The sequence below is a fragment of the Pelodiscus sinensis genome, chromosome 8 (assembly GCF_049634645.1).
Source record: "Pelodiscus sinensis isolate JC-2024 chromosome 8, ASM4963464v1, whole genome shotgun sequence".
NCBI lineage: Eukaryota > Metazoa > Chordata > Testudines > Trionychidae > Pelodiscus > Pelodiscus sinensis.
Window position 1 is genome coordinate 4,386,687 of NC_134718.1, and position 24,803 is coordinate 4,411,489.

Consider the following 24,803-nt stretch of genomic DNA (forward strand, 5'->3'; position numbering starts at 1 on the left):
AACTTTGTTTTGCAAAGTTCATTACACACCACCCTAACCCTCCCCTCCAAAAAGATAAAATGAAAAATAACACTTGTGCATTCTCATTGCTCTATGATGCCAACATTGGAAATTCAGCCATTTGGTAATATGGTATGTATTTACTGATTGGAGTGGGATGAGGGGGGATATCTCTGTTTTATTTATGAAAGGCCCTTGTTCTGCCCTGTCCTTTTGAAAGGAAGGATGAGCAATCAAGCACTTTTTTCTTAATGATTTCTTGTTTTGGTTGTTTGTTTAGAATGCTTTACAACTGCCTGTTCCTTCCCTCTGCGGGATGCAAAATCCATGAAAACACCATATAAAAATTAAAAATGGCTGCACGCAGTGTTTAAAATGCCTCCCCTCCAAATTGTGCATGTGCCCTTGGCCTTCCATAATCTTTTGGTATTTGTGCTATAGCAGATTGCCCTTTTTCTCTCGTTTAAATTTTATTTTCAGTGTTGATGCAAATTCCTAATGTATCTCCCTGTGTTCTAATCCAGTTTCCATATTCTCTGTGATGTCTTTATCTTCATTTCCTCATTTCCTCCTCTGCTTTCCATCAGCCTCCAAAAAAGATATGGGATTATACTCCTGGAGATTGCTCTATACTTACTAGGGAGGATAGAAAGGTAATTCCGTCTCACATATGTTGTACTATAGTATGCTCTATGTGTCTGTGTGGTTTTTTCCTCTGGTATCATTTGGGTTTTGTGAGTGTATGGATAGTGACTCTATTTTTTTTAATTTGGCATGAACTCATTATCCTAACAAATAAGTTGGCCAGTAAGTGGTTTCAGTAAGCAGTCCTTAAAACATAATCTGCCATAAAGCTGGGTGATTGTTTTGCTTTCTTGACTTACAATGATAATTGTGCTAACAGCATATTGTATTGATGTTACAGTGTCGTCTGTTTGGTTTTTTTACAGGTGGGGTTTATGATACTTATGGTTTTTAGATTCCAGCAGGCCTAGTGCATCTCTTAATGTAAATGTTAAATGCCTAAAATCATTGCACCAATGATTATTGAAAAGTGATTCATTACTGGTGAATGTCTGTGCCTTATCTGTACCATCTTTTTTCAATAAAAAGGCTCTTTATTTCAAAATTAACATTCCTTTGTTTTCCTCTAACCCTAAGCATTATTTTTCCCATTCTTCTTCTCCTTCTTTAACCAGACTGATCTAGAAAAAGACATTTTCCTCTACCAGACTGAGTTAGAGGCAGATTTAGAACAAATGGAGAAGCTTTATAAAGCGCCAGATAAAAAGCCACCGAAGGTATTTCCTCTTCTTTTCATGCTGCCAGTCCTTCTTTCCCAACTTCTGTGCTCTCTGTCTGTTCACTGCTTGTTTACTAAGTGAGGCTGGGAGGGAGGGAACATAATGCCCCACCATTCTTATTGCATGGCTTGCTGTGTAGCTGTCAGAAATAATAGACCATGAGGCTGAGAATCTGGCTCGAAACCTATCTCAGCTGCAGTGCTTCTCCCTTCCCCTCCCCCTTTCAAGGGGTTTGGAGTTTGGTGTCTACAAAACCCCAGACTATTTTTCACATGAATAGGCAGCAGCAATCGGCTTAGAATTCACGTCATCATCTTGTGCCCTTCCAGAAATCTGCCTTCCTGCATTTTTTCACACAAACCCCATTCCACTGTGCCTGTCCCAAGATCGGGATTTTTCACGAGAGTTTTAGGCAACTGTCCTTAAGCAGTCTTCTTGAGCTGGGTAGCCTTCACCACTGTTCTGGTGAGAACTAATCCTAGACCCAGAAAGATTAATTGGGTAACACTCCAAATATTATCATTATTTTAAACTGCAATCATTTTGATTGGGACTTAAAAGCTGCTCTTTCAAAGGCCTCATTTGCTTTTTATATCATCTGCATTTCTTCTAGTCTATGAATCTTTAGATGAGGACAGGAGAGCCAGACTAAAATGTGAACATAGTATTTTTTCCAAAATTGCCTCAAAATTATTAAACACCATGCCTAAGAAGTATTAACTGGATTTAAAGTGAGTGGATGGGAACTGATTTTGGCTAGTGAACCTGTGCAGCTGGCATTGCATCTTAAGGAAGGAACCTGGGTTTAGCCATTTCTTTTCTTGTTAGCATGATGCTATGGATTTGAATGCTGAGAGATGTATTAAGCTGCAAAACTGTGATGTACTTTTAAAGAAAATGGGGGCAGGGACGTAGAGGGAAAGCTTGGGGAAATAATTATAAGCATGTGTCTCCTGGTCGTGGCCCAGCTGGTTCTCTCTTCTTGCTTTTGGCTTCATTCACAATGACTCATTTGCAGACAATAGAGTTGGCACTGTGAAAAGGCATGGGCTGTGCTTAAAACCTGTCCCTGCCCCCCAAAAGACCCCAAGAAAATTGTTGATCTTCTGCAGAGACATTGATGTACTAAACTGCATTTAAACTGGAATCTCAGTGTCTCTTGAAAGCCAGTATAGCTGGGAAATGACTTGAGCAAGCCATTTTCTTTCTCTTTGCAACTCTTCGTGTATCAATGACTTCTTTGTTTGGACTTTTGCAGTTTACAGCAAGCAGCCCTCCTCTGGAAACATCCTCAGACTACGCATCCCAGTAAGTTTTAGAACCACTTGTTTGTTGTGTTTCAGAGTAATGGGACTTTTCTGTTACAATGTTGAAAGTGGTTTTTGCTGGTAACACATGCAAATAATAGTAGCATATTTGTGCATTAGCTGAGAGTAGAAGGTCAGCTATACAGTCAAAATTAAGTGGGAAGTTACTGCATAAATATTGGTTAGTGGTATCTAAACAAGAATTGATCATTGTTTTACAAGCTTGCTATTTAAAAAACAAACAACAGGGTCACTTCCTCTTACGTTAAATTTGCAAATAGTTGATCATGCTCTATGAGGCGTGCTAAGATTTTCTCTAATACTCATGTGAGATGAGTTAAACCTATAAATCCTGCCCAAGGGTCACAGTGCCAAGAATATCTAGTCATCTTGGTTGCAAATGTTCCAATGAGTGGTCCCACCTCCAACTTCCTAGGCAAAGAAATCAGTTAAATAACACTCAGAATATTGTTTTATACTTCTACTTTAGAAGAAGATTCCGTAGATTTGCTCTGTCCAAACGCATTGCAGATGGAGTCAGTTTACTGTAAAAGGTGGAGAGACATTCCAGAGCCAGATTCAGAGTTGTGCCAATTTAGCACCATGGGGTAATCTAGTGCTTCTTTGCTTACCTGTTATTCTCTTTAACTGAAAGAAATGCACAGTGTTCCATCCAGGCACACACATCCAATCCAGATGGGTGGTAATAGAGGAGAGCATTTTTTCCCCTTTGATGTCTGCAAATGTAATGTATATTTAGCTTCCTTGACCTTTTATGATATGTGGCTTTGGAGTTAGTTTTGCACAATTCCCTTTTGCTTGGGTTCACTTTGCAAAGGAATTTCTTTCCTGTATCATGACCTGGAAGGTTTCTTGGCCTTCTCCAGTATGTCATTTCATACTTGATGAAAGCACGGCTCCCCACAAATGGTGACGTTTCCCTCAGCTCCTGACTGGAGGTGTTGTCAGGCAGCTATCTGTGCAGCCTCCACCAGCAGGCGCCACCCCAGCAGCTCCCATAGGCTGCGGTTCCCAGCCAATGTTAGTTGTGGACCTGGTGCTTGGGGTGGGGGCAGCACGCAGAGCCTGTGTGGCCATCCCTCTGCCTCAGGCCCAGGGAACGTGTCCCCACTTCTGACGAGTTGCATACCAACCCTGCGCCAGCCAAACTTTTAGCACCTGGTCAGCAGTGCTGATCGGCGCTGAGAGGGTCCCTTTTCGACTGGGTATTCGGGTCAGAAACAGGACACCTGGCTGCACTAGCAAGCCCTGGTGTCAGATGAGATCAGCTTTTCTGAAACACACACCCTGCTTGAGTGCTTAGCATGTCTCTGACTCTGGACAGCCATTTACACTGGGGCCATGCCGAGCTTTTGAGCTGTAGGAACCTGTGACGTGGCCAACTGCTTCTCAGATCCCAGCCTCCGGGGAGAATTCTTAACCTTGGCCAGCGTGGAGTTGTAATCAGTCTTGTTCGTTTCTGCTGGCCTACGGAAATGAAGGCTTATCCATTTTAACATACATCTCACAATCTACTGCCAGGGACAAAATTCTGCTCTTGCATCTGCATGGCAGAGCTGGACGTCAGTATTCTGTTCTCTCCACAAGGGAGCTCTGGGCAGATGGGCAGAAAAGAATGTAAGTACCGAGATCTGCCATGAAGACTGGGGCAGAATTTAACCCCAGGAACAGACTTGTTAAATATGAGACAGTGTATTCAATTTGTGAATGGGAGGCAGCAAGGACTAGTGGTTAGAGCAGAAGCTTAGGTGCTGGAAGGTGTATTTTTCCCAGTTCAGCCGCTGAATTAATGAGTGTTCCAGACAAATCACTCCCCTCTTTGCACTGTAAACCACTGCGCTATTTCCCTGTCTCTCGGATGTGTGGAGGAGCGTTGCTTGTGCAGCTCTTTGAAAGGATGCTAGAACAATGCTTAGTATTCCATGCATGATTTCAGTACGTTCATGATCTTCAGCTAGAAATCTTACCTGAGCTGGAATAGGGATGTGAACTCTATTCCGGAATGGTTAATCAGTAAGCCTCACCCTTAACAGCTCCAGTTAACTACTGGGGCTGGAGCAGTTCCCCTCCTACCTCCCCCCTTAATCGATTAACCAGTTAAACATTATGTTTAACCGGTTAACCAATTAAATGGGATTTTGCATCCCTGCTACAGAGCAGTGCAGGTTCACCAGTGTCCTCTGACTTGTTCATGATATTTGCTAAGCAAACACTCTCACTTTCTTTTCTTTTTTAACCCATTTTCTAGCTCAGCATATTCACCCAGCTACCAGGCATCAAGGCGAGAGCTAGAGTCAGCACCTGCAGATCCTGCTGGCTTGGAGAATGAAAGGCAGATTTACAAAAGTGTGCTGGAAGGTGGCGATATCCCACTGCAGGGGCTAAGCGGTCTCAAGCGCCCTTCTAGTTCTGCTTCCACTAAAGGTGGGTCAGTGGAGCATTGAGCTCTTCCCGGCATTGCACATGGTGAAGTGGGTGAACCGCCGAAGGGGTTGGTCCTTATCCACACTAGTGAAGTCATTCCTTTCTCCTTTTCTGCCTCCCGTCCTTCTTCCTCTCCCCTCCAAACCAGCCTGGCCACCCTCACTCCAGTCCACCACCAACTCCCTCGTAGCAGCAGGGTCAGGACTCATCCTTTTGCTTCTCTTATTCCTGTGCAGTAGGGCCGACAGGCACTCTGGGCCCCAGGGCAAGGTGTGGGGGATGAGTCCATGCCTCCCTGGAAGGGGTGGGGTTGGGGCAGCAAGTTTCAGCCCCCCTCATTCTGCAGCACATGCCCTCAGAGCTGCGCAGGGTGGTGCTTTGGTGTCAATTCAAATGGGTCTGGGGCTGCTGTTGCTTCACTAGCACTGGAGGCATCTGGGAGCCCTGGGCCCCTTTGAATTGCCAGGCCCCAGGACAACTGCCCCCTTTTCCCTCTCTCCCCACCCCCAGTTCCTGTTTCCCTCTTTCCCACTCCCAGCAATTTGCCAGCACTACCTTGCCCTTTTTCTCCTGTCCTGAGCATCCTCTGCCCTGCTCCTGTCAGCCTGCCCTTGCTGCTGTTCCGGCTGTGCAGTCTGATCAGTGTCTGCTGGCCAGAGGACATCTGCATTATTGCAGGGCCCTGCGAGCTCCAAGAGTATGGGTGCCTCTCAACCTGGCCCTCATCGAACCACAGAAAACTAGGGCTGGCAGGGAGACCAGGAGGCTGACTCCAACCCCTGCTCTAAGCAGGGCCAATGCCAGCAAAATCAGCCCTGCCAGGGCTCTGTCAGGCCAGGCCTTCAAAACTCGTAGGCTGGCGATTCCACTGGAATTGGCTGGGAGCCCATGAGCCACAAAGAAAGCACCCTGGCCAGCAGAGACTATTGAGCCTCCTCCACCTTGGAGTTTGCAGCATGCTGAGACAGGCAAGGAGCCTGATGCATTTCTGAGCAGCTTGTAAACTAGAAATGGCTGGGAGCAGCCTGGAGGGCGGGTCCTTTGGCTTTCCAAGCCAACCCCCCTGCAAAATAGCACCTCACACCTGGGAGCCTGCGCTCATCTCTCAGCTGCTTTTAGCCTACATAGCTACACAGACGGTGCAGAAACACGCTCAGCTAGTCCCCACTGAGCACAGCAGCCAAAGGGCAGCAGACCTGGCCCACTTGTTCTAGTGCAGATGCTCCCTGACTTGCTCAACCATGCCAGGAATAACTTACAGCGCAGCTGTTGCATGGGTAGCACCGTGGTTGGTCTGATCACAGGCTCACGGCGAGGCTGCTTTTGCAACATCATTCCCTCGGCATCCTGCTATGGCCCACATCCTGCTATTTACTGAGTTGCCTCTTGCATGGTGCGGAGGATGCTCAACACTCGGCAGGATTGGGCCCTGCAAGTGCTTCTGACCTGCATCTGGCCTTTCTTCTGATTTTAGACACCTTGCAGCATTGCAGAATTTAGCTGTATCTTTGCACTTGCTTGTGCATTGTGTCTCTGCTTTTCTTTCTTTTGAACACCAGTTTTTTTAAAGTACATTTTGTGACATCCAAGCATGTTCTCTTTCCTTTCTTAATAGCTTTCCAGCATTTAAGCTAACAGGTTGTGTTTATTTTATTCTGCATGCTTACCAGTGGATCGTAAAGGTGGGAATGCTCATATGATTGCACCCTCTTCAGTTACTAGCCGAACCTTTACCGCTAGTCATACCGGTATGTCAGGTCATGCATGTAAACATAAGAAGCCTTTATCAGCTGCAAAAGCCTGCATTCCTGAAATCCTCCCATCCAAATTCAAACCCAGACTAGCTGCTCCAGCTACTCTTGTGCAGGACACAAACGGTATCCTGCTGCCTCATGAAAAAACTCAGAGCTGTGAGAACCTTCGGAGCTCCAGTGCCTTGTTTGAAAACAAAAAGGCTTTCCTGGTTGACTTAGGGAAAAGTGTAGAAAACCTGCTAATGAAATCCAAGCAGGAGTATGTCACCAAATCTAGCAGCACCGTGAGCCTGCAGGAGTACAGCACCAGCTCCAGGAAGGGCTACATTCCCCTGGGTCCCAGGAAGAGTGGGATGGAGTTTACAGTGCTGTATAAAAACATGCATCAGATCAACAGGTCCAGGATCCACCTGGGCACTGTCTCATCCTGCAGTGTGAGGGATATCGCCTCCCAGTTCGAGAATGAGCTGAGAGACAGGAGTGAGCAGAGCCCCGGTCGGGAGAATTCGGAGCAAATTCCCAAAAACACCGTCTCATCCCGCATCACTGCCTTTGAGCAGCTGATCCAGAGATCCCGGTCCATGCCTGCTCTCAACTTCTCCAGTGGGCCCAGCAACCTGCCCACCTCTCCCCAGTTTAAGAGCTGCTTGAGCGCAGCCTGTTCAGCAGAATCCCTGCTGGAGTCACTAAAGCCAAGCCAAGAAGAAAAGGATGCTGCCAGCATGGCCGACAACTCCTCTCACTCCTGCGGCAATGTGGAGGACTCGGCATCAGAGCTCAGTGACGTTGCCCCCATGGACACGCTCTCAGCTTGCACGGACGAGACTGATCTCCAGTCCAATGCATCCAATGACAGTGGCAGCTGTCTCAGTCATCTCAGCTGGCCCCAGAAATATAAATTAAACAAATGCAAAGGGGCCTGCCCAGCTTCTTATACCAGATTCACCACCATTCGCAGGCATGAGCAGCAGCAGGTCTCCAAGAACCCCAGTTCCAAAGGGGACACCCACAGGGAAAGGCACGCGCTCCCCAGAAATGTCTATCTGATGAGCCCGCTTCCCTTCACGTTGAAAAAGCCCTTTCACCACAGTCCCAGAAAGACTCCGCCCCCAGATTGCCTGGGAATCCCGCTGGTGCACAGCACCGAGTACCAGAGTAATGCAGCACGGCTCCAAGAGCACCACGTGGAAAAGAGTCACTGTTCCCTGCACTCACTGTGCTCCGAAGACAGACCTGTGGCCCCCAAGCGCCTGTCTTCCTTTGACATCATGGAAAGGCTTAGCCATTTCCCCCGCATGGAATCCAGCTCAGAAAGCTGCATGCTCCAAGCTGATATGCCAGCCTCCTTTAATAATGGGAATATTGTTCCATGCACTTTCTATCACAGCTTGGATAGAAACAACAACCCGCAAAGCGAACTCCGGACGTACCCTGGAGGTGGCTTTTTGTGTACTTTACCACTGTTACTTTGTCTTCCCACTTCACTTTTTTCTCTGTATTTTTGTTGACCCACATCTGTATCAATTAGTGCTCATTTTCCTTGTGTGTCTGGTGTCTGTTGCCTTTCTTGCTTAGCATTTTAGTTCAGGTCTCATTATCAGCTGCACTTCTGAAAAACAATTTCTGCTGCCTTTTCTAATTGCCATCCAACTTGGTTTGTCTCAAAGGCAACTCCTAGGATGTAAGAATCTTGCAATGAGAGATTCTTTTTCCCATATCACGTGCATACAGGCAAATAAAACATGTCAACCCAGTTGATTTGGTTTTCTAGGAGCAGTTCTTCCAGGTCTTTGTGTTTCTGAGTATGCAATCATGTTTGTATGTGTTTGCATGGGTGGTGACAGCATTATGGTAAATTCTATTTCAATGGCAGCAAACCTTTTCTTCACAAAGTCTGTTTATGTTTTTACTTGCTTTCCCACCTTCGTATTCTCTTTTGGTTCTATGTGTGTTCACAATGTTACTCCTGAGGGAATTCTGCACCAATATGCATGTGAGGAATTCACATCCCCTGCAGATTTATTTGCTTCCCTGCAGAAAAATGACTGTCTGACAGGGAAGCAAAGGGGAAGCTGCAAGAGCAGTTGTGCACCATTCCCCACCAGTGCAAGTACATCGCCTCAGGCACTTGGAGCAGCCAGCAGAGAGGTAAATCCCCTACCTTGAGCCAGAATCAGATGCTAGTCCTGGCTGGGCTGGAAACAGAAGAGAACGGGACTTTCTCTTCCCTGGCAAGAAATGGCTGGAGCTGTGTCAGAACCACCCCCTGGAAGCCTCCCCCAGCTGCAGGAAGTTCAGCGTCCTCCCGTTTCCTATCCCTATCACTGCTCAGCCAAGGAGCAAGGGGTCACTGTATGTGGAGCTGCTCCCCCATTCATCCAACCTCTATGAATCCAGACCTCCCATACCCGGCCTCCTGTGCCAGACTTCACACCACGCACCCAGACCTTCCCTAACCCTCCAGACCTGAACTCCACCCCACTGAGTGTCAGCCTCTGTGCACCCAGATCCCCTGCTTCTGGACCTCCCCCGCACACTGAGCTCCCTGTACAAGCTCGATCCCCCTGCACCACTTGAGCCTCCACGTCCAGACCCCCAACTAACTTGCACGCATAACCCCAGCTCACCAAGTCCCACTCTCCCATGCTCCAACCACCTTCACCTGGAAGCCCCCACAGAGTCCCATTGCACCTGGTACCCCCCAATGAGTCTCTGTGCATCCAGATGCCCTCACACCTGCCCCCTGAGCTGCCTGTACCCAGACTGTCTGACCCAAAACCCTCTCTGTCCACACCTGGATCCCCCCACCCTGAGCCCCTCCACACTTGGGATCCTGCCTGGATGAACCTGCCTGCCCCGTACCTGGTGTGCCTGTCACAGAGGCGCAAGGTGGCTGGGTGTTACTGAGGCAGGCTCTGGCCTTGTGCTGTGTCAGAATCGGGTGCAGTCTCCCCATTGAGTCTGTGTCCCAGAATGGGGGGGGGAGATGCAGGGTGATGTGCTCCCCACTGCCATGCTAGAGCCACATTTATTTATTGTCAAATAAAACTTGCAGAATTTTAAAATATTGTGTGCAGAATTTCTATATTTTTGGTGCCAAATGCCCACAGGAGTATCACAAGTACAGCCCAAGAGGAAAAAATTCAAACTATTATCAATATTTGAGAAGATAGTCAACAACAATTGAAAATCCTTTATAGCTGAAATGGAAGCAAACTCTAGTGATGTCAGAATCTTTTTTTTTTTCCTTTCTGATGATGCAGAATAAATCCATTTGTTTTTTAACTGACTTGTGTTGTTTTGAAGTAGATTCAGAATCACCAAGGCATTTTGCACCAGTTGATTATATGGAAACTCCAGAAGAAATGACTCGTAGACGTCTTGATGATAAAGAGGTAAAGCCCTTACAGGTGGTTTGGTAATGTTTCTAACAGTGAAATATATAGGAAATTCACCATTTGGCCTTACATAGCCTCTGCATCTACTTTTGTATGAAGTGTTATGCAGTATTTAGATTTCTATTACTGATTTGCTGTAAGACCTTGGTCAAGTTGACCTCTGTGCCTCAACTTACCCAGTATGTAAATGGGGATAATAATACTTACCAACCATGCAAGGATGACATGAGGTGTCATTTGTGTTTGCAAAGTGCTTTGAGACTGTTGGAGAAGTGCAGGACAACCTCGCTCTAATGAACCTTTCCAGGGCCAAGCCTTTTGCTTATTAGGGCCCCGGGTTCTTTACAGTTTAAGGACAATCAAAATGAATGATAAACTGCTGAAGTAAGCTAATGGAGTCACCTTAGAGACGCCTGTTGGGTATATTATTATTAATCAGTTTACCGGGGGCTAGGAGTCAGTTAGGGCGGGTGAGTTTGGCTTAAGTTGCAGAGGTTACTCATGCACGTCAGGTCTCCAGGCAATCAGTCCCCACTACAGTGGGGTCCAGGTGGCTGGATGTCAGCCCAGCATAGTGGGGCTGTGGCTCTGGGACAGTAAATTGGGATTGATGGACTGGGTTCATCATGACCAAAGGTTCGTAATACTGAAGGGCTTAGTAAAGAGGGCGTACTGTGTGATAATTCAGCGTGTATGCTTTTCAGAATGGCAAAATGGTCTTTCTGTAAGCTCACATGGCATCAATGAAGTCTTTTCAGCTGAGCATTAATCAGTCAAAACAACAGTTTCAAAAGCAACTGCGATTCTGGGTATACCAATTTGACATATTTTAAATTGGTCTCATTTTCAGAAAGTGCTGAAGATTCCAACTCTGAAAACCAGGCCTCTTCACAGCATCTCTGTTTGAGCACCCAAAAATCACCAGTCCCTTTTGAAATTGTTGGCCAGTATATATACAAACTAGCATCCTAAGGGAACCACCCCGTTTTTCCAAACACTAGCTAAACTTGGTATTGAAGAAAGATGCAAACTATTGGCACTCTGGGAGATTATTAATTTTAATTAGTCACCTAGCTGCTTCTCTGAAAAGCCTGTGACTTAAACTGGGAGATATATTTTTATATAGCATGAACGCTCATGCTAGTGGAATGCAGGACCAAGGGCCTTCATTTCCACTAGTCTGCCACAGGGTGGGGAAGCTGGAAGCACTTTGTGAGTGGGAATTATTTCACTGAAAGATGTTTGTTATGTCAGCCATGAGCAAGCATAGAGAGAGCTGTGCTTCACGGGGGGCATTTAGCCACTCAACAGCCAGTGATGGTCCATGGAAGTTATGTCCCTAGATGACCACCTGGGCCTGATCCAAAGGTTGCTGAAGTCAGTGGAAAGACTTCCTTGACAGCCACTGGTTTGGGATCAGGCCGTAGTAGGCAGAGCTGTTACCTTGTAAATGATCCTCTTAAGTACTACCAATAACCTGTTTTCAAATACACTGTAATGGAATGTATTGTCTATGCTGACCTAATCAACTGGGAGTCATGTGGTGTAGTTCATGGAATTGATCTTGTATATTTCTCTAAAGCTGCTGCTATTATTCCGTACCTCTAAAGTGCTTATAAAGTCTCATGTGCTGGCAGTTTGCAAATGCCATAAACTAGATGATTTACTGCCTATTTTATGCAATTTTATGGCAGAAACTTTTAGAGGACCAGAGACGACTTAAACGTGAGCAAGAAGAAGCTGATATTGCAGCTAGAAGGCACACAGGGGTTATTCCAACGCACCATCAGTTTATCACTAATGAGCGGTTTGGGGACCTCCTAAATGTAGACGATACAGCAAAGAGGAAATCTGGGTCAGAGGTCTGTTCTAGTTACCTCAGTCTGCTGCTTGACCCAACGCGATACTCGCCTCTCGCAGTGTTACGCTTTAGGCCGACATTAGCTCTCCAGAGAATGTTTTTTTCCCATTCTGGCTTCATTTAGAATCGCGTTGGTTCTTTGTGCCTGATACATTAATTGGTATCTCTATACCAAGCTGCATATGTTAAAGCATGCCTGCTGAGAATTGCTGGTGCACACCTGTGATGCATGCATTTAAATATCAGCTACTTTTAGTGAATCAAGGCATTTTACATCCCTTGCATCAGAATGCTACATTGTCTTCTTGTCTGTGCCTTATGCTTAGAAACTTCATGTCTTGTTGAGCCTGGTCATGTGACTTGTCCTGTAGTTTTGTTAGAAATAGATTTTGCTGTTTTCCTTCTTTTGAAAGACACTTAATACTGCTCTAGGAGAGAGTTGGATGAAGTCCCAGCATGTTTCCTAAACACTGTATGTATATTACTTTATTGCCAAAGTGGCCTAAAAATAGTCAACATGTCCTGTTTACCTTTATAACTAACTAGAGACAGTTTTAAACATGTGCTTATTTTTCTTCAGTTCCTCCTGGCCTTTGTCTATTTCCTGCCAGTTGAAACAGTGACCATAGTAATACGTGGGCCATGGTGCGGGTGGACAATAGATTTTCAATGGGGTTTGAGTATTATATGAGTATCACCCCATTGTTTTCTGCTGGCCAGCACTTTTTGCCTGTGTCCAAGGGGAATTTGGTCCTAAATCCACAGAGTCATTACAGTTACTGGAGCAGCGGTTGTCAGGTTCAGCAAGGTTTGACATGGTCACTTGTTCAAACATTTACTCCAGTTAAACTCCCCCCTCTTGGGTTTCCTTGACATGGGTTACATTTATACCAGAAAGTGGCACTTGGCCTATGAAGGGTTAAGTTCTTCTCTCTGATCCATAGAGCAGAGCTGGAGTCTTGTGCCTGTTCCATGCAGCAGAAAATCTGAACTAAGATCTGCTCTAGTTTCACCCCCGCATTAGTGCTAGTCTCTGAAATGCCTGGGAAGCATTTCCATAGGCTTTTCCGTAATGGGTCGAAAACATAATTGTTGTTTTAATTTGTTGTTTTCAATCTTCAGATGAGACCTGCTAGAGCCAAGTTTGACTTTAAAGCACAGACACTAAAGTAAGTATCCCTGGATATGGCTGTGTCGCTCTCTCCTTCTCTGCTTTTTCTGCATATCCTGCAACACAGATTCATGTTTCTGGAGCTAGTACTTCAGTGCAAATCCTTCAAGTTAGTAGAGTAGCTGTGTGTGCCCTGGGCCTCTGTTCCCTGTATGTCAGCTGCTTCACTGAAACAAACAAGTGCTAGTCCCTGTGGAAGATGAGGTTGGTTTGAATCCGCTTCCTCCATCAAAGCAGAGCTGCCATCTGAGTCCTGATGGCAGAGCCTTTGTTGCAGGTGGTGGTTAGAGAGGCAGGAAGAGCCCAGCGCATCGTTTAACTTTCAGCCGGAGCTTGCAGAGAGAGCAGTGGTTTGGACCTGCTCCCTGTGTGCGTTTGATGCCAGAGTGACAGAGAGGAGCTTGTGTCTTCCATGATGGAGAGGACTGGCTGGGCCTTTGTCATTCGCTATTGGCTGGCCCACAGAAGAGGTTTGAGAGTCTGAGCCAGCTGCTTGTGATGAGAGTTGGTCCTTTTGCTCAAACTTTAAAGATTCAGTGGATGTGGCATACCTAGACATTAGTAAGGCGTTTGATACGGTCTCGCATGACAGTCTTATCAATAAACTAGGCAAATACAACTTATATATAAGGTGGGTGCATAACTGGCTGGATAACCATTCTCAGAGAGTAGTTATTAATGGTTCACAATCCTGCTGGAAAGGTGTAACAAGTGGGGTTCTGCAGGGGTCTGTTTTGGGACCGGCTCTGTTCAATATCTTCATCACCGATTTAGATATTGGCATAGAAAGTACGCTTATTAAGTTTGCAGATGATACCAAGCTGGGAGGGGTTGCGACTGCTCTGGAGGATAGGGTCATAATTCAAAATGATCTGGACAAATTGGAGAAATGGTCTGAGGTAAACAGGATGAAGTTTAATAAAGACAAATGCAAAGGACTCCACTTAGGAAGGAACAATCAGTTTCACACATACAGAATGGGAAGCGACTGTCTGAGAAGGAGTGTGGCAGAAAGGGATCTAGGGGCTATAGTGGACCACAAGCTGAATATGAGTCAGCAGTGTGATGCTGTTGCAAAAAAAGCAAACATGATTCTGGGATGCATTAACAGGCGTGTAGTGAGCAAGACACGTGAAGTCATTCTTCTGCTCTACTCTGCATTGTTTAGGCTTTAGTTGGAGTGTTGTGTCCAGTTCTGGGCACCGCATTTCAAGAAAGATGTGGAGAAATTGGAGAGGGTCCAGAGAAGAGCAACAAGAATGATTAAAGGTCTAGAGAACATGACCTATGAAGGAAGGCTGAAAGAATTGGGTTTGTTTAGTTTAGAAAAGAGAAGATTGAGGGGGGACATGATAGTAGTTTTCAGGTATCTAAAAGGGTGTCATATGCAGGAGAGAGAAAACTTGTTCATCTTGGCCTCTGAGGATAGAACAAGAAGCGATGGGCTTAAACTGCAGCAAGGGAGGTTTAGGTTGGACATTAGGGAAAAGTTCCTAACTGTCAGAGTAGTCAGACACTGGAATAAATTGCCCAGGGAGGTTGTGGAATCCCCATCTCTGGAGATATTTAAGAGTAGGTTAGATAAATGCCTATCAGGGATGGTCTAAACAGTATTTGGTTCTGCCATGGGGGCAGGGGACTGGACTCGATGACCTCTCGAGGTCCCTTCCAGTCCTAGTATTCTATGATTCTATGATTCCTGCTTTTCCTGGTGGAGTTCCACATTCAAATACCACTGCCAGTGGCTCAAACAAGCGGGAAGGCCTTGTTTGGACACAGACTGGCTAACCTTGTGAGGAGGGCTTTAAACTAGGTTCGACGGGGGCAGGTGAGCAAAGCCCACAGGTAAGTGCTGCATGTGCGGGACTGGGAGATGGGTTGGAAATGGGGGGGACTACGGCCTATAATGGCAAGGAGAAAGGAGGGTCAGGGCACAACAGGGAGGCAAGATCAAATCAGTATCTTAGATGCCTATATACAAATGCGAGAAGTATGGGTAATAAGCAGGAAGAACTGGAATTGCTAACCAATAAATACAACTATGATATCATTGGTATTACAGAAACCTGGTGGGATGGGACGCACGATTGGAATGTTGGTATGGAAGGGTACGGCTTGCTCAGGAAGGACAGACAGGGAAAAAAGGGAGGAGGGGTTGCCTTGTATATTAAAAATGTACACACTTGGACTGAAGTGGAGATGAACGTAGGAGATAGCTGTGTAGAGAGTCTCTGGGTTAAGCTAAAAGGGGTAAAAAACGAGGGTGATATCATGCTAGGAGTCTACTACAGGCCACCTAGCCAGGTGGAAGAGGTGGATGAGGCCTTTTTTAAACAATTAACAAAACTATCCAAAGCCCAAGATTTGGTGGTGATGGGGGACTTCAACTATCCAGACATATGTTGGGAAACTAACACAGCGAGGAACAGGCTATCCAATAAGTTTCTGGACTGCATTGGAGACAACTTTCTGTTTCAGAAGGTTGAAAAAGCTACCAGAGGAGAAGCTGTTCTGGATTTGGTTTTAACAAATAGGGAGGAACTAGTTGAGAACTTGAAAGTGGAAGACAGTATAGGGGACAGTGATCACGAAATAATAGAGTTCATGATCTTAAGGAAAGGTAGAAGGGAGACCAGCACAATTGAGGTAATGGATTTCAAGAAGGCAGATTTTGATAAGCTCAGAGAACTTGTAGGTAAGGTCCCATGGGAAGCAAGACTGAAGGGAAAAACAACTGAGGAGAGTTGGAAGTATTTCAAAGGGACGTTGTTAAGGGCCCAAAAGCAAACAATTCCGCTGTGTAGGAAAGATAGAAAATATGGCAAAAGACCAGCTTGGCTTAACAAGGAGATCTTGCACGATCTCAAAATAAAAAAGGAGTCATATAAAAAATGGAAACTAGGACAACTAACAAAGGATGAATATAAGCAAGCAACACGGGAATGCAGGGGCAAGATTAGAAAGGCAAAGGCACAAAATGAGATCAAACTAGCTACAGGCATAAAGGGAAACAAGAAGACCTTTTATAAATACATTAAAAGCAAGAGGAAGACCAAGGACAGGGTAGGCCCACTGCTTAGTGAGGAGGGAGAAGCAGTAACAGGAAACTTGGAAATGGCGGAGATGCTCAATGACTTCTTTGTTTCGGTCTTCACCGAGAAGTCTGGAAGAGTGCCTAACGTAGTGAATACAAGCAGAGAGAGGGTAAGTTTAGAAGATAGGATACACAAAGAACAAGTTAAAAATCACTTAGGAAAGTTAGATGTCAGCAAGTCACCAGGTCCTGATGAAATGCATCCCAGGATACTCAAGGAGCTGATAGAGGAGGTATCTGAGCCTTTAGCTATGATCTTTGAAAAATCATGGCAGACGGGAGATTCCAGAAGACTGGAAAAGGGCAAATATTGTGCCCATCTATAAAAAGGGGAATAAGAACAACCCAGGAAACTACAGACCGGTCAGTTTAACGTCTGTCCCGGGGAAGATAATGGAGCAGGTAATTAAGGAAATCATATGCAAACACTTGGAAGGTAATAAAGTGATAGGGAATAGCCAGCATGGGTTTGTGAAGAACAAGTCATGCCAAACTAATCTGATAGCTTTCTTTGATAAGATAACGAGCCTTGTGGATAAGGGAGAAGCGGTGGATGTCATATACCTAGACTTTAGTAAGGCATTTGATACGGTCTCGCATGATATTCTTATTGATAAACTAGGCAAATATAACTTAGATAGGGCCACGATAAGGTGGGTGCATAATTGGCTGGATAACCGTAGTCAGAGAGTTGTTGTTAACGGTTCTAAATCCTGCTGGAAAGGGATAACAAGTGGAGTTCCTCAAGGGTCTGTTTTGGGACCCGTACTGTTCAATATCTTCATCAATGATGTAGATATTGGGATAGAGAGTACGCTTATTCAGTTTGCAGATGATACCAAACTGGGTGGGGTTGCGACTTCTTTGGAGGATAGGGACATAATTCAAAATGACCTTAGCAAGTTAGAGAAATGGTCAGAGGTAAACAGGATGAGGTTTAATAAAGAGAAATGCAAAGTGCTCCACTTAGGAAGGAACAATCAGTTCCATACATACAAGTTGGGAAGCGACTGTTTAGGAAGGAGCATGGCAGAAAGGGATCTAGGGGTCATAGTGGACCACAAGTTGAATATGAGTCAACAGTGTGATGCTGTTGCAAAAAAAGCAAATATGATTCTAGGTTGTATCAACAGGTGTGTTGTAAACAAAACTCGTGAAGTCATTCTGCCGCTCTACTCTGCACTAGTTAGGCCTCAGCTGGAGTACTGTGTCCAGTTCTGGGCGCCACATTTCAAGAAAGATGTGGAGAAATTGGAAAGGGTACAGAGAAGAGCGACAAGAATGATTAAAGGTTTAGAGAACATGACCTATGAAGCCAGGCTTCATGAACTGGGCTTGTTTAGTTTGGAAAAAAGAAGATTAAGGGGGGACATGATAGCGGTTTTCAAATATCTAAAAGGGTGTCACAGGGAGGAAGGAGAAAATTTGTTCCTCTTGGTTTCTGAGGACAGGACAAGGAGTAATGGGCTTAAAGTGCAGCAGGGGAGGTTTAGATTGGACATTAGGAAAAAATTCCTAACTGTCAGGGTGGTCAAATATTGGAATAAATTGCCAAGGGAGGTGGTGGAATCTCCCTCTCTGGAGATATTTAAGAACAGGTTAGATAGACATCTGTCAGGGATGGTCTAGACAGAGCTTGGTCCTGCCTTGAGGGCGGGGGGCTGGACTCGATGACCTCTTGAGGTCCCTTCCAGTCCTATTATTCTATGATTCTATGATTCTTGCAAAGGCTGGCTGGCTATGAATGTCATGGACTGTCATGCATATGGTGCTTCCATTACCAGCAAATTAGCTTCCTCTAAAGCATTCTCAAAATGGTCCTGGTCACTGATTTCCTTGTGATGTGACCAGGTGTGCAGGCGAAACGACAGCCCTGCCCTCTCTCCTCCCATCCTATCTAGCAGCAGCCATAGCCAGTGGCTAGTGCTTCAACTCTTGCTCGCCTTTCATCTCCCCTGCTGAAGAGGAGCATGCCCAGTAAGGTCTGGCCACACCACCTTTGTGGAAAGCCACACTCACAATGCCCCTGAGAGTGAATAAAGCTTGGCACCTCATAGTGAGCACATCTGGGTAGCATCTAGATGAAAAGGTGGGCTTTGATTTCCATCCTTCTTCCCAAACCCACCTTGCAGCAGATGGGTTGATAGGGACCTTCTGGAGTGTGAGATACCCAGCATGTATATAGGCTGGCACTTCAGATGCCCTGGGTGAATATACAAGGCTCTCTCTCTCCAGGAAATTAATTGTGCTTTGTTTGGTGAGTATATGCACTTCAGCTGTGACCGATGTGTTGTTAACAGGGAACTTCCTCTGCAAAAAGGAGATGTCGTTTACATTTACAAGCAAATTGACCAGAACTGGTATGAAGGAGAACACCATGGCAGAGTGGGCATCTTCCCATGCTCCTATATAGAGGTACTTTCTCCCCTTTGAAATGCTTCTCAATCCAGAGCTACACCACCTCTTCAGAGCCCCCGCTTGTGAGCTTCTGGTGGGTATTTAGACTTCATTTCTTTCTTCCAGCTACTCCCGCCCACTGAAAAAGCCCAGCCCCAAAAGCTAGCCCCGATGCAAGTCCTGGAGTATGGAGATGCTGTGGCTAAATTTAACTTTAATGGGGATACGCGAGTGGAAATGTCATTCCGAAAGGTAAGATCCTCCTAGAGATGATGGGTGGAAACGTTTATCAGAGTGAAGTGCAAAATGTGACTCTGCCCTGGGAACATTATCTCTCTTGTCAATGAATTACTGACTATCTTGTTCTCCCATGGTATTGCTGAGCCCACACAAGCAATGAATGCAGATCGGGAAGAAGCAGGTGCCACTTTCGAGTCACTTTGCAGAGCAGAGCTAACTCATTTGTTAGAGTGCCTTAAACGGTAAAATGTCTCTGTCTCAAAGGAGGTAGCTGTTTGCATGTGTATTGATATTAAAATTCCATGCCCACTATTTTCTTTCCATTTTACTCAAGGCTGGAGCTTGTAGCTGAGAATCAGGATTCAAAAGTCTTTGTGTGTGTTGTCAGCTCAGCAGAGCAGCTTTCATATAAGAATTGTTTCTTGCTTCCTGGGTGCAAAGAAATTCTGGGAAGTGTGATCCAGATGTGACTGCAGGCAGCCTGAGCTAGCTACAGAAGGGGGTTAGCTCCCCAGTCAGCTGACCTCAGAAACACGGTACCATGTCAAGGAGGGGAGGCCACATGCCACAGAAGCCTTGAATTCAGCCAGGGCAAGGGCTCTCATCTCCTTGCTACAGAGTGACATGCTGGGTTAGTGACAGTGCTGTGTGATGGTTCTCTCCTACAGGGTGAAAGGATCACATTGATTCGGCGTGTTGATGAGAACTGGTACGAAGGGAAAATCTCTGGCACCAACCGCCAAGGCATCTTCCCTGTCACGTACGTGGATGTGCTCAAGCGGCCACTGGTGAAGAATGCTACTGATTATCCTGAGCCACCGATGTCTCTGTCCCCTAATCGCAGCTCAACAGCTTCCCCGCAGGTACCCACGCTCGGTGTAGCAAGTTACTAGGCCTTACGCAGCCAGGAGGGTTAGGGTATTTGAGAGCAGGAGGGAATTCCCAGCCACGGCAAGGGTTTACTCTGCAGCAGCGCCATGCGGCCTGTCCAGTTCTCTCTTTGACAGGCAGAGCCAAGTCAAAGAGTTACACCTCATTCATCAGAAAGATGGGGTGTCTGGGCGGGCTGGGGACAGGACACAGAGCTTTTCATCTCTGATCACAGCTTGATTCTTGACACGGCCAGGAAGGGTGGCTGAGTGAATGTCAGTGTCTTTGCACTGGTAAGTTGATGGCTTGGCTCCAGTGTGATGAGCCCAGTGCCTGCACAAACCAAGCCACCCTGCAATGGGCATCCTGGTTGATTCCAAGAGCATTGAGACAAAGGCAGTATTTCCATTGATTTCAGTGTGATTTAGATCAGGGCCTAAATTCTCCTTTCATGCACCAAGTCCAGCTCAAGGCTGAGGCAGCTGGGCAGGACAGTATGTCAAAGGTCTGAGTTACTGGTGCCCATGTTGTATGTGGTCAGGAGCTAAATGCAGAACTTGAGTCCCTAGGGTCTGCCAGTCTGGCCCCTTAGGGAGCATGAAACTGCCTTTGAAATGGGTACAGTCCAACAAGCCAAAAACCAGGGAAGTGAGTGCACCAGGGAGATGACAGCTGGCAGCAGTTTGTCCCGTTTGAAGTGGCACTCTTGACTTGAAAGTTAAGGGCCCAGCTGAGACATGTGCAGGCACAGAACCTGAGTCCCCAGGGAGAGAAGAGGAGAAGGTATTAGCTGGTTCTGTTCAACATGCACAATAAGACCCTGTGGTAAGTAATGCTGGGGAGAGCATGAAACAGAGACTAGGGAAGGACTGGAAACTCCAGGGCTACAATTACCATCTCTGTCCTTGGCATCCTTTAGCAGCTGGTATTTCTGTTCTGGACAGTGAGCCAAGAGGGGACCCTGCTGGCTTTCCTGGGGTTCCCTGAAAAAGTGAACTTCAACTTAGCTTCAGCATGTGTGGGCCTGGCCTACCCTGCCATTGCCTTGCTGCAGCTTTTCCCTGACTTGGACGGCCATACACTCCTTCTCTTTGTTCTCTCAGCAGCCCTGGGAATTCCCTCAGTAAAAGGTCTTTGGTTCTTCCTGATGGCTGCTGTTTCCCACAAGCCCTGGCTGGCGTGCATGGATGATGGGGGAAAGCATTAGGCTGTCATTTCCCGGAGCCTTGCACCCCCAGACAGCGGCAGAGTTCAGCCCATCTTGTTCCAGCTTCAGAATCTTAGAGCTTGCTTTAAACTCAAAGAGCCAGCTCCAGGGAGACTCTCTCCAGGAAACAGTGCAGGCTCCTTCAGCAGCCCCACGGCTGCAGTCCCTCGGGCCATGCAGGCTCAGAGTGAGTAAGGGTTTGCTGTCTGCATGAAGCCCTATTCAGAGTTCACCCTCCATTCTGGGTTGCCTGCTTTCTTGTACTCACTCTTCATTTCCCCACTGCCTTGGCTTGTGTTTCAGAATTTTGTACTTTTCCATGTCATTGGCTTATTTCTGTCTTTTTTTCCTTTTCTTTCCTTTAAGTCTCCTGGCTCTGAGCTGCTCCATACACCAACACCTCCACCTTTGCCTTTCCCACGCCACGTCCTGTCTCCGGAGGTGCAGGCGATCACCGCCGAGTGGATTTCCCTGACCATGGGGGTGTCTCCTAGCAGGACTCCTGTCATAACCCCTCCATTGCCCCCTCTCCCTGAAGGCTCTGCCTGTCCCATTGACTATCTCACACCCTCAGCTGCAGCCAGCCCCTCTCCCTCTGAGAGCCTTCACCATTCTAACCTTTCGGGCTCCTCCTCGCCACAGTTCTCTGTATCCCCGCTGCTGTCTTTCCCATTCAGGCCCCCCTCCTCTGCTCGCCCTTTCCGTCACACCACTCCTCAAAGTGAAGAAAAGTTTGGTGGCTGCCCTTCCCCCAACCCATGTGGTTGTCAGAGCCCTCTCTCTGTTGTTGGGAGACCCCAGAGGTTCCTCTCCGAGCTCAGTGATGTCATTGGCAATCCACCCAAGGTTGGAAACGATCGAGAAGTCAGCAGGAACAGGGAAAGGGAGGGTTGGATGGAGCCAGACAAAGGCGCTAATCCCATACCCAAGATCCCTGTGGAGGGGTGCCTGAAACCATCAAACCGAAACAGGAGAATGAGCCCGGAACAGAGACCCTTGGCTTCCTTTGGGGAAAGCCGGTTATGTCAGGAGCGAATCACTGCTGGGCAGGGTGGTAATGCTGAGAAAAGAGGCACAAGGAAATGTGAACTGAGAGAGATTCGAAGCAGAGCAAACAAGGTACTTCTGCTGCATGTGTGTGCTGTTCTGAAGCCCTGCGCGTCCTTGTGTGCTCCGTCCGCTCCCTCCTGCCCAGCAGGCCGCCCGGAGCCAGGAGCTGTCGTCTTCCCTTTATGGACTCCAGCTAGCTAGTGGCTGTTAACAGGACAGAGGGCTAAAACGGCCTAGAAGGGGATTCAGCAAGGGTGGAGCAAGAGCTAGTTGAGTATAGGCATGAACGTGGGAATTGCCTTGGAAATATGCCAAACCCTCATCTAGGGAGCTGTGCTGGCCCACTCACTGTCATTACTAGATATGTCAGAAGGCAACATGTTGCAGCCCCGTGCCATTCACCTCCTGATACAAACCAATGGGCTGCCCGGAATCCCTTTCTCACCCTAGCTGGTGAAGCATACATGTTACCTAGCTGGAGAGATCACGTGTGCTCTTCTCATTCATAAAAATGAAGGCAGGTAACCCTAATGGAGCCTGAAGTGCCTTAGCTGGGGTCTGTGTATTTGCACAGCTAGCTAATTAATGTGCAGGAGTCACTTTTTCTTGGTGCAAACTCAGTGGGTCTGACTCCCATTTACTCTGCAGGTCCCTTTATGTAAATGTCACTGATGCCCACTGTAGGGGCCCTTTTCACTACCAGAGTGGGGGTAAAGGGCCTTCATGCAAAAAAGAATCAAAGCCAGTCATGTTTTCTCGCAAGAGCGAGTCATTTGTTGAACTATTTACATGTACTTCTGGCTGAAGAGCAAGCTGTGCTGTGTGGAGAGGGCAGAGGAATCTTAGGGGAGTTCTCAAGTAGCCTTTGTTCCAGCTTCCTAAACTTAGCACTTGCTTTAAAATCAAAGAGGTGTTGGCTTCCACACCAGTGCCCCCCACTTTGCCCAATTTTGACTGGTTTATGGTCCCTTGGAGGCCATAGCCAGCTGGAGTAAGTGACAGCAACCCCTAAGTTGTTCTCGCTTACGCCTAACAGTGGCTCGGGCAGCTTCAGAATCAGAAACTAGAATTAGCTCCTTTCTTGTATCAAGATGATCTTGATGCAACATAAAAACCAGGAAGGAGAAAATGTCTTCTGAGATTGTGTTCCATGCTGCCAAATTATATAGAATATGAAATTAACCAGGATCTTAATCAACATTGTGTCTAAACTTTACAAAAGGATCCAGGTTTTATGTATTGCCAGTGGCCATTACGTAAGCTTAACATTCTGCACATTTTAAAACGCAGTCCAGTTGTAAGCAACGAAGGATAAGCTAGAAAGGTGCGTTGTCTCTTGCATGGAATTAAGTTTGCAATGTGTACACCACGTTTAAGTATATATAGAAAGGGTACTCTTATTGCACAAGATGACAGCAATGATTCTGATAAGAGGGCTTGCATTTAGCTGACCACCTTTTCTTTCCTTTAAAAGACAGCAGACACTTCATTCTCTTCATCTGCTCTTCTTTCTTCTACTGCACTTTCTTCCTCTGCTGTCCCAGTACAACCACCTCCTAGACTTACACGAAGGGTCAGAATGCCCCAGGTAACCTTTGTTGCTGATGATTATTCTGTGGCTTGGAGCTGGTTCTGTGCTCTTGTTAGTAGTTTGTCATGTGGATGCTCCTCTATATGTTGATTCCACAGATGAGGCACATCTGCTGACTGTAATACCGTGAGCCTAGAAATGGGCCATTTTAAGTTGTTCCAGATGCCATAGAAGTGGAGTAAGCAGCGTGGGTCCAGACTTCACTGGCTGTAACAACGGCGCAGTGTTATGGAAGTCAGTGGAGTTAAGCAGATTTATACTATCTGAGAATCTTCCTATGATTAAGTCCAGTTGGGGTTGCTGTGGTCAGGCCCTGGAAGGATCAGGAGTAACAACAGTGACGGCCTCCTGCATGGACCAACAGGGCCTGTGCCGAGGAGCCCTGGACAATTTCTGGGGACCCTGCAGGAGCTTTGGAACTTCCGCCCCTCCTCTTGCCCCACTTTGGGCCCTGCCACTCTGATCTTCCTCTTCCCCCTGTGTCTCCACCCATTGGCCAGGCTGGAAGACACCCAGCAGTGTGCCCAGATTCCACACCCCCCCCCCCCCAAGCTGGCCTCTCACAGGCAGGACATGAAACTCAGCACTCCATGACTGCACAGTGGGCTCCCTATGCTTCTCGGACCCAGCAGTAAAGAGATGGGGCATCCACACCCCAAGGGACTGGCCGCCAGCTTGAGGGGGCTGCAGAGATGGGAACGGATGCTGTGGGAGAAGGAGCTCCGGTGCGGAGAGTCTGTACACAAAGGGAAAGTACATAAAATGCTCTGCAAATAATGGGTAAGAAGTCTAGAGTTGCTTGTTCTTGAGGAGGGGCCCTGAGGCGCTCCTGGTATCCACTTGGAAAGGGAACTCAGCGGTGCTAGTGTTTTACAAAGAGCTGGTTTGGGCCCTGGGAATTGCAAGCGTCCCTCACTAGTACCCTCCTGGCATCCATCCCCTGCCCTGGTGGTGGTAGCTTTGGAGCCTGATTGGAGCTCTTTGGTGTAGGGGCCTGCTGTTGATCTGTGAGTGTGAGGGCATCTGAGTAGCCTGGTGAAACAGGGCCATGCAAGGGAGCCTGGGGCTAACCCTCCAGAGCCAGAGAAGGGGGCATGCTGAGAGAAGAGACCCA

General features: G+C 46.9%; 1 protein-coding gene across 50 annotated transcripts in view; it reads left to right on the plus strand.

Annotated features, from left to right (window-relative positions):
- The window catches only part of SORBS1 (sorbin and SH3 domain containing 1), a 192,371-nt gene that overhangs the window by 154,429 nt on the left and 13,139 nt on the right, over positions 1–24,803 (plus strand). For 27 of the 50 annotated variants that reach the window (XM_075935646.1, XM_075935647.1, XM_075935652.1 and 24 more), the window contains 12 exons: positions 588–653; positions 1,200–1,301; positions 2,563–2,612; positions 4,881–5,056; positions 10,120–10,205; positions 11,903–12,070; positions 13,192–13,238; positions 18,635–18,749; positions 18,858–18,983; positions 19,640–19,834; positions 21,415–22,167; positions 23,573–23,686. In XM_075935646.1, coding sequence (XP_075791761.1) covers positions 588–653; positions 1,200–1,301; positions 2,563–2,612; positions 4,881–5,056; positions 10,120–10,205; positions 11,903–12,070; positions 13,192–13,238; positions 18,635–18,749; positions 18,858–18,983; positions 19,640–19,834; positions 21,415–22,167; positions 23,573–23,686 — 1,998 coding nt within the window. The remainder of the gene's footprint in view (positions 1–587; positions 654–1,199; positions 1,302–2,562; positions 2,613–4,880; positions 5,057–10,119; positions 10,206–11,902; positions 12,071–13,191; positions 13,239–18,634; positions 18,750–18,857; positions 18,984–19,639; positions 19,835–21,414; positions 22,168–23,572; positions 23,687–24,803) is intronic. The other 23 variants (XM_075935673.1, XM_075935672.1, XM_075935675.1 and 20 more) reach the window with 5 other exon arrangements.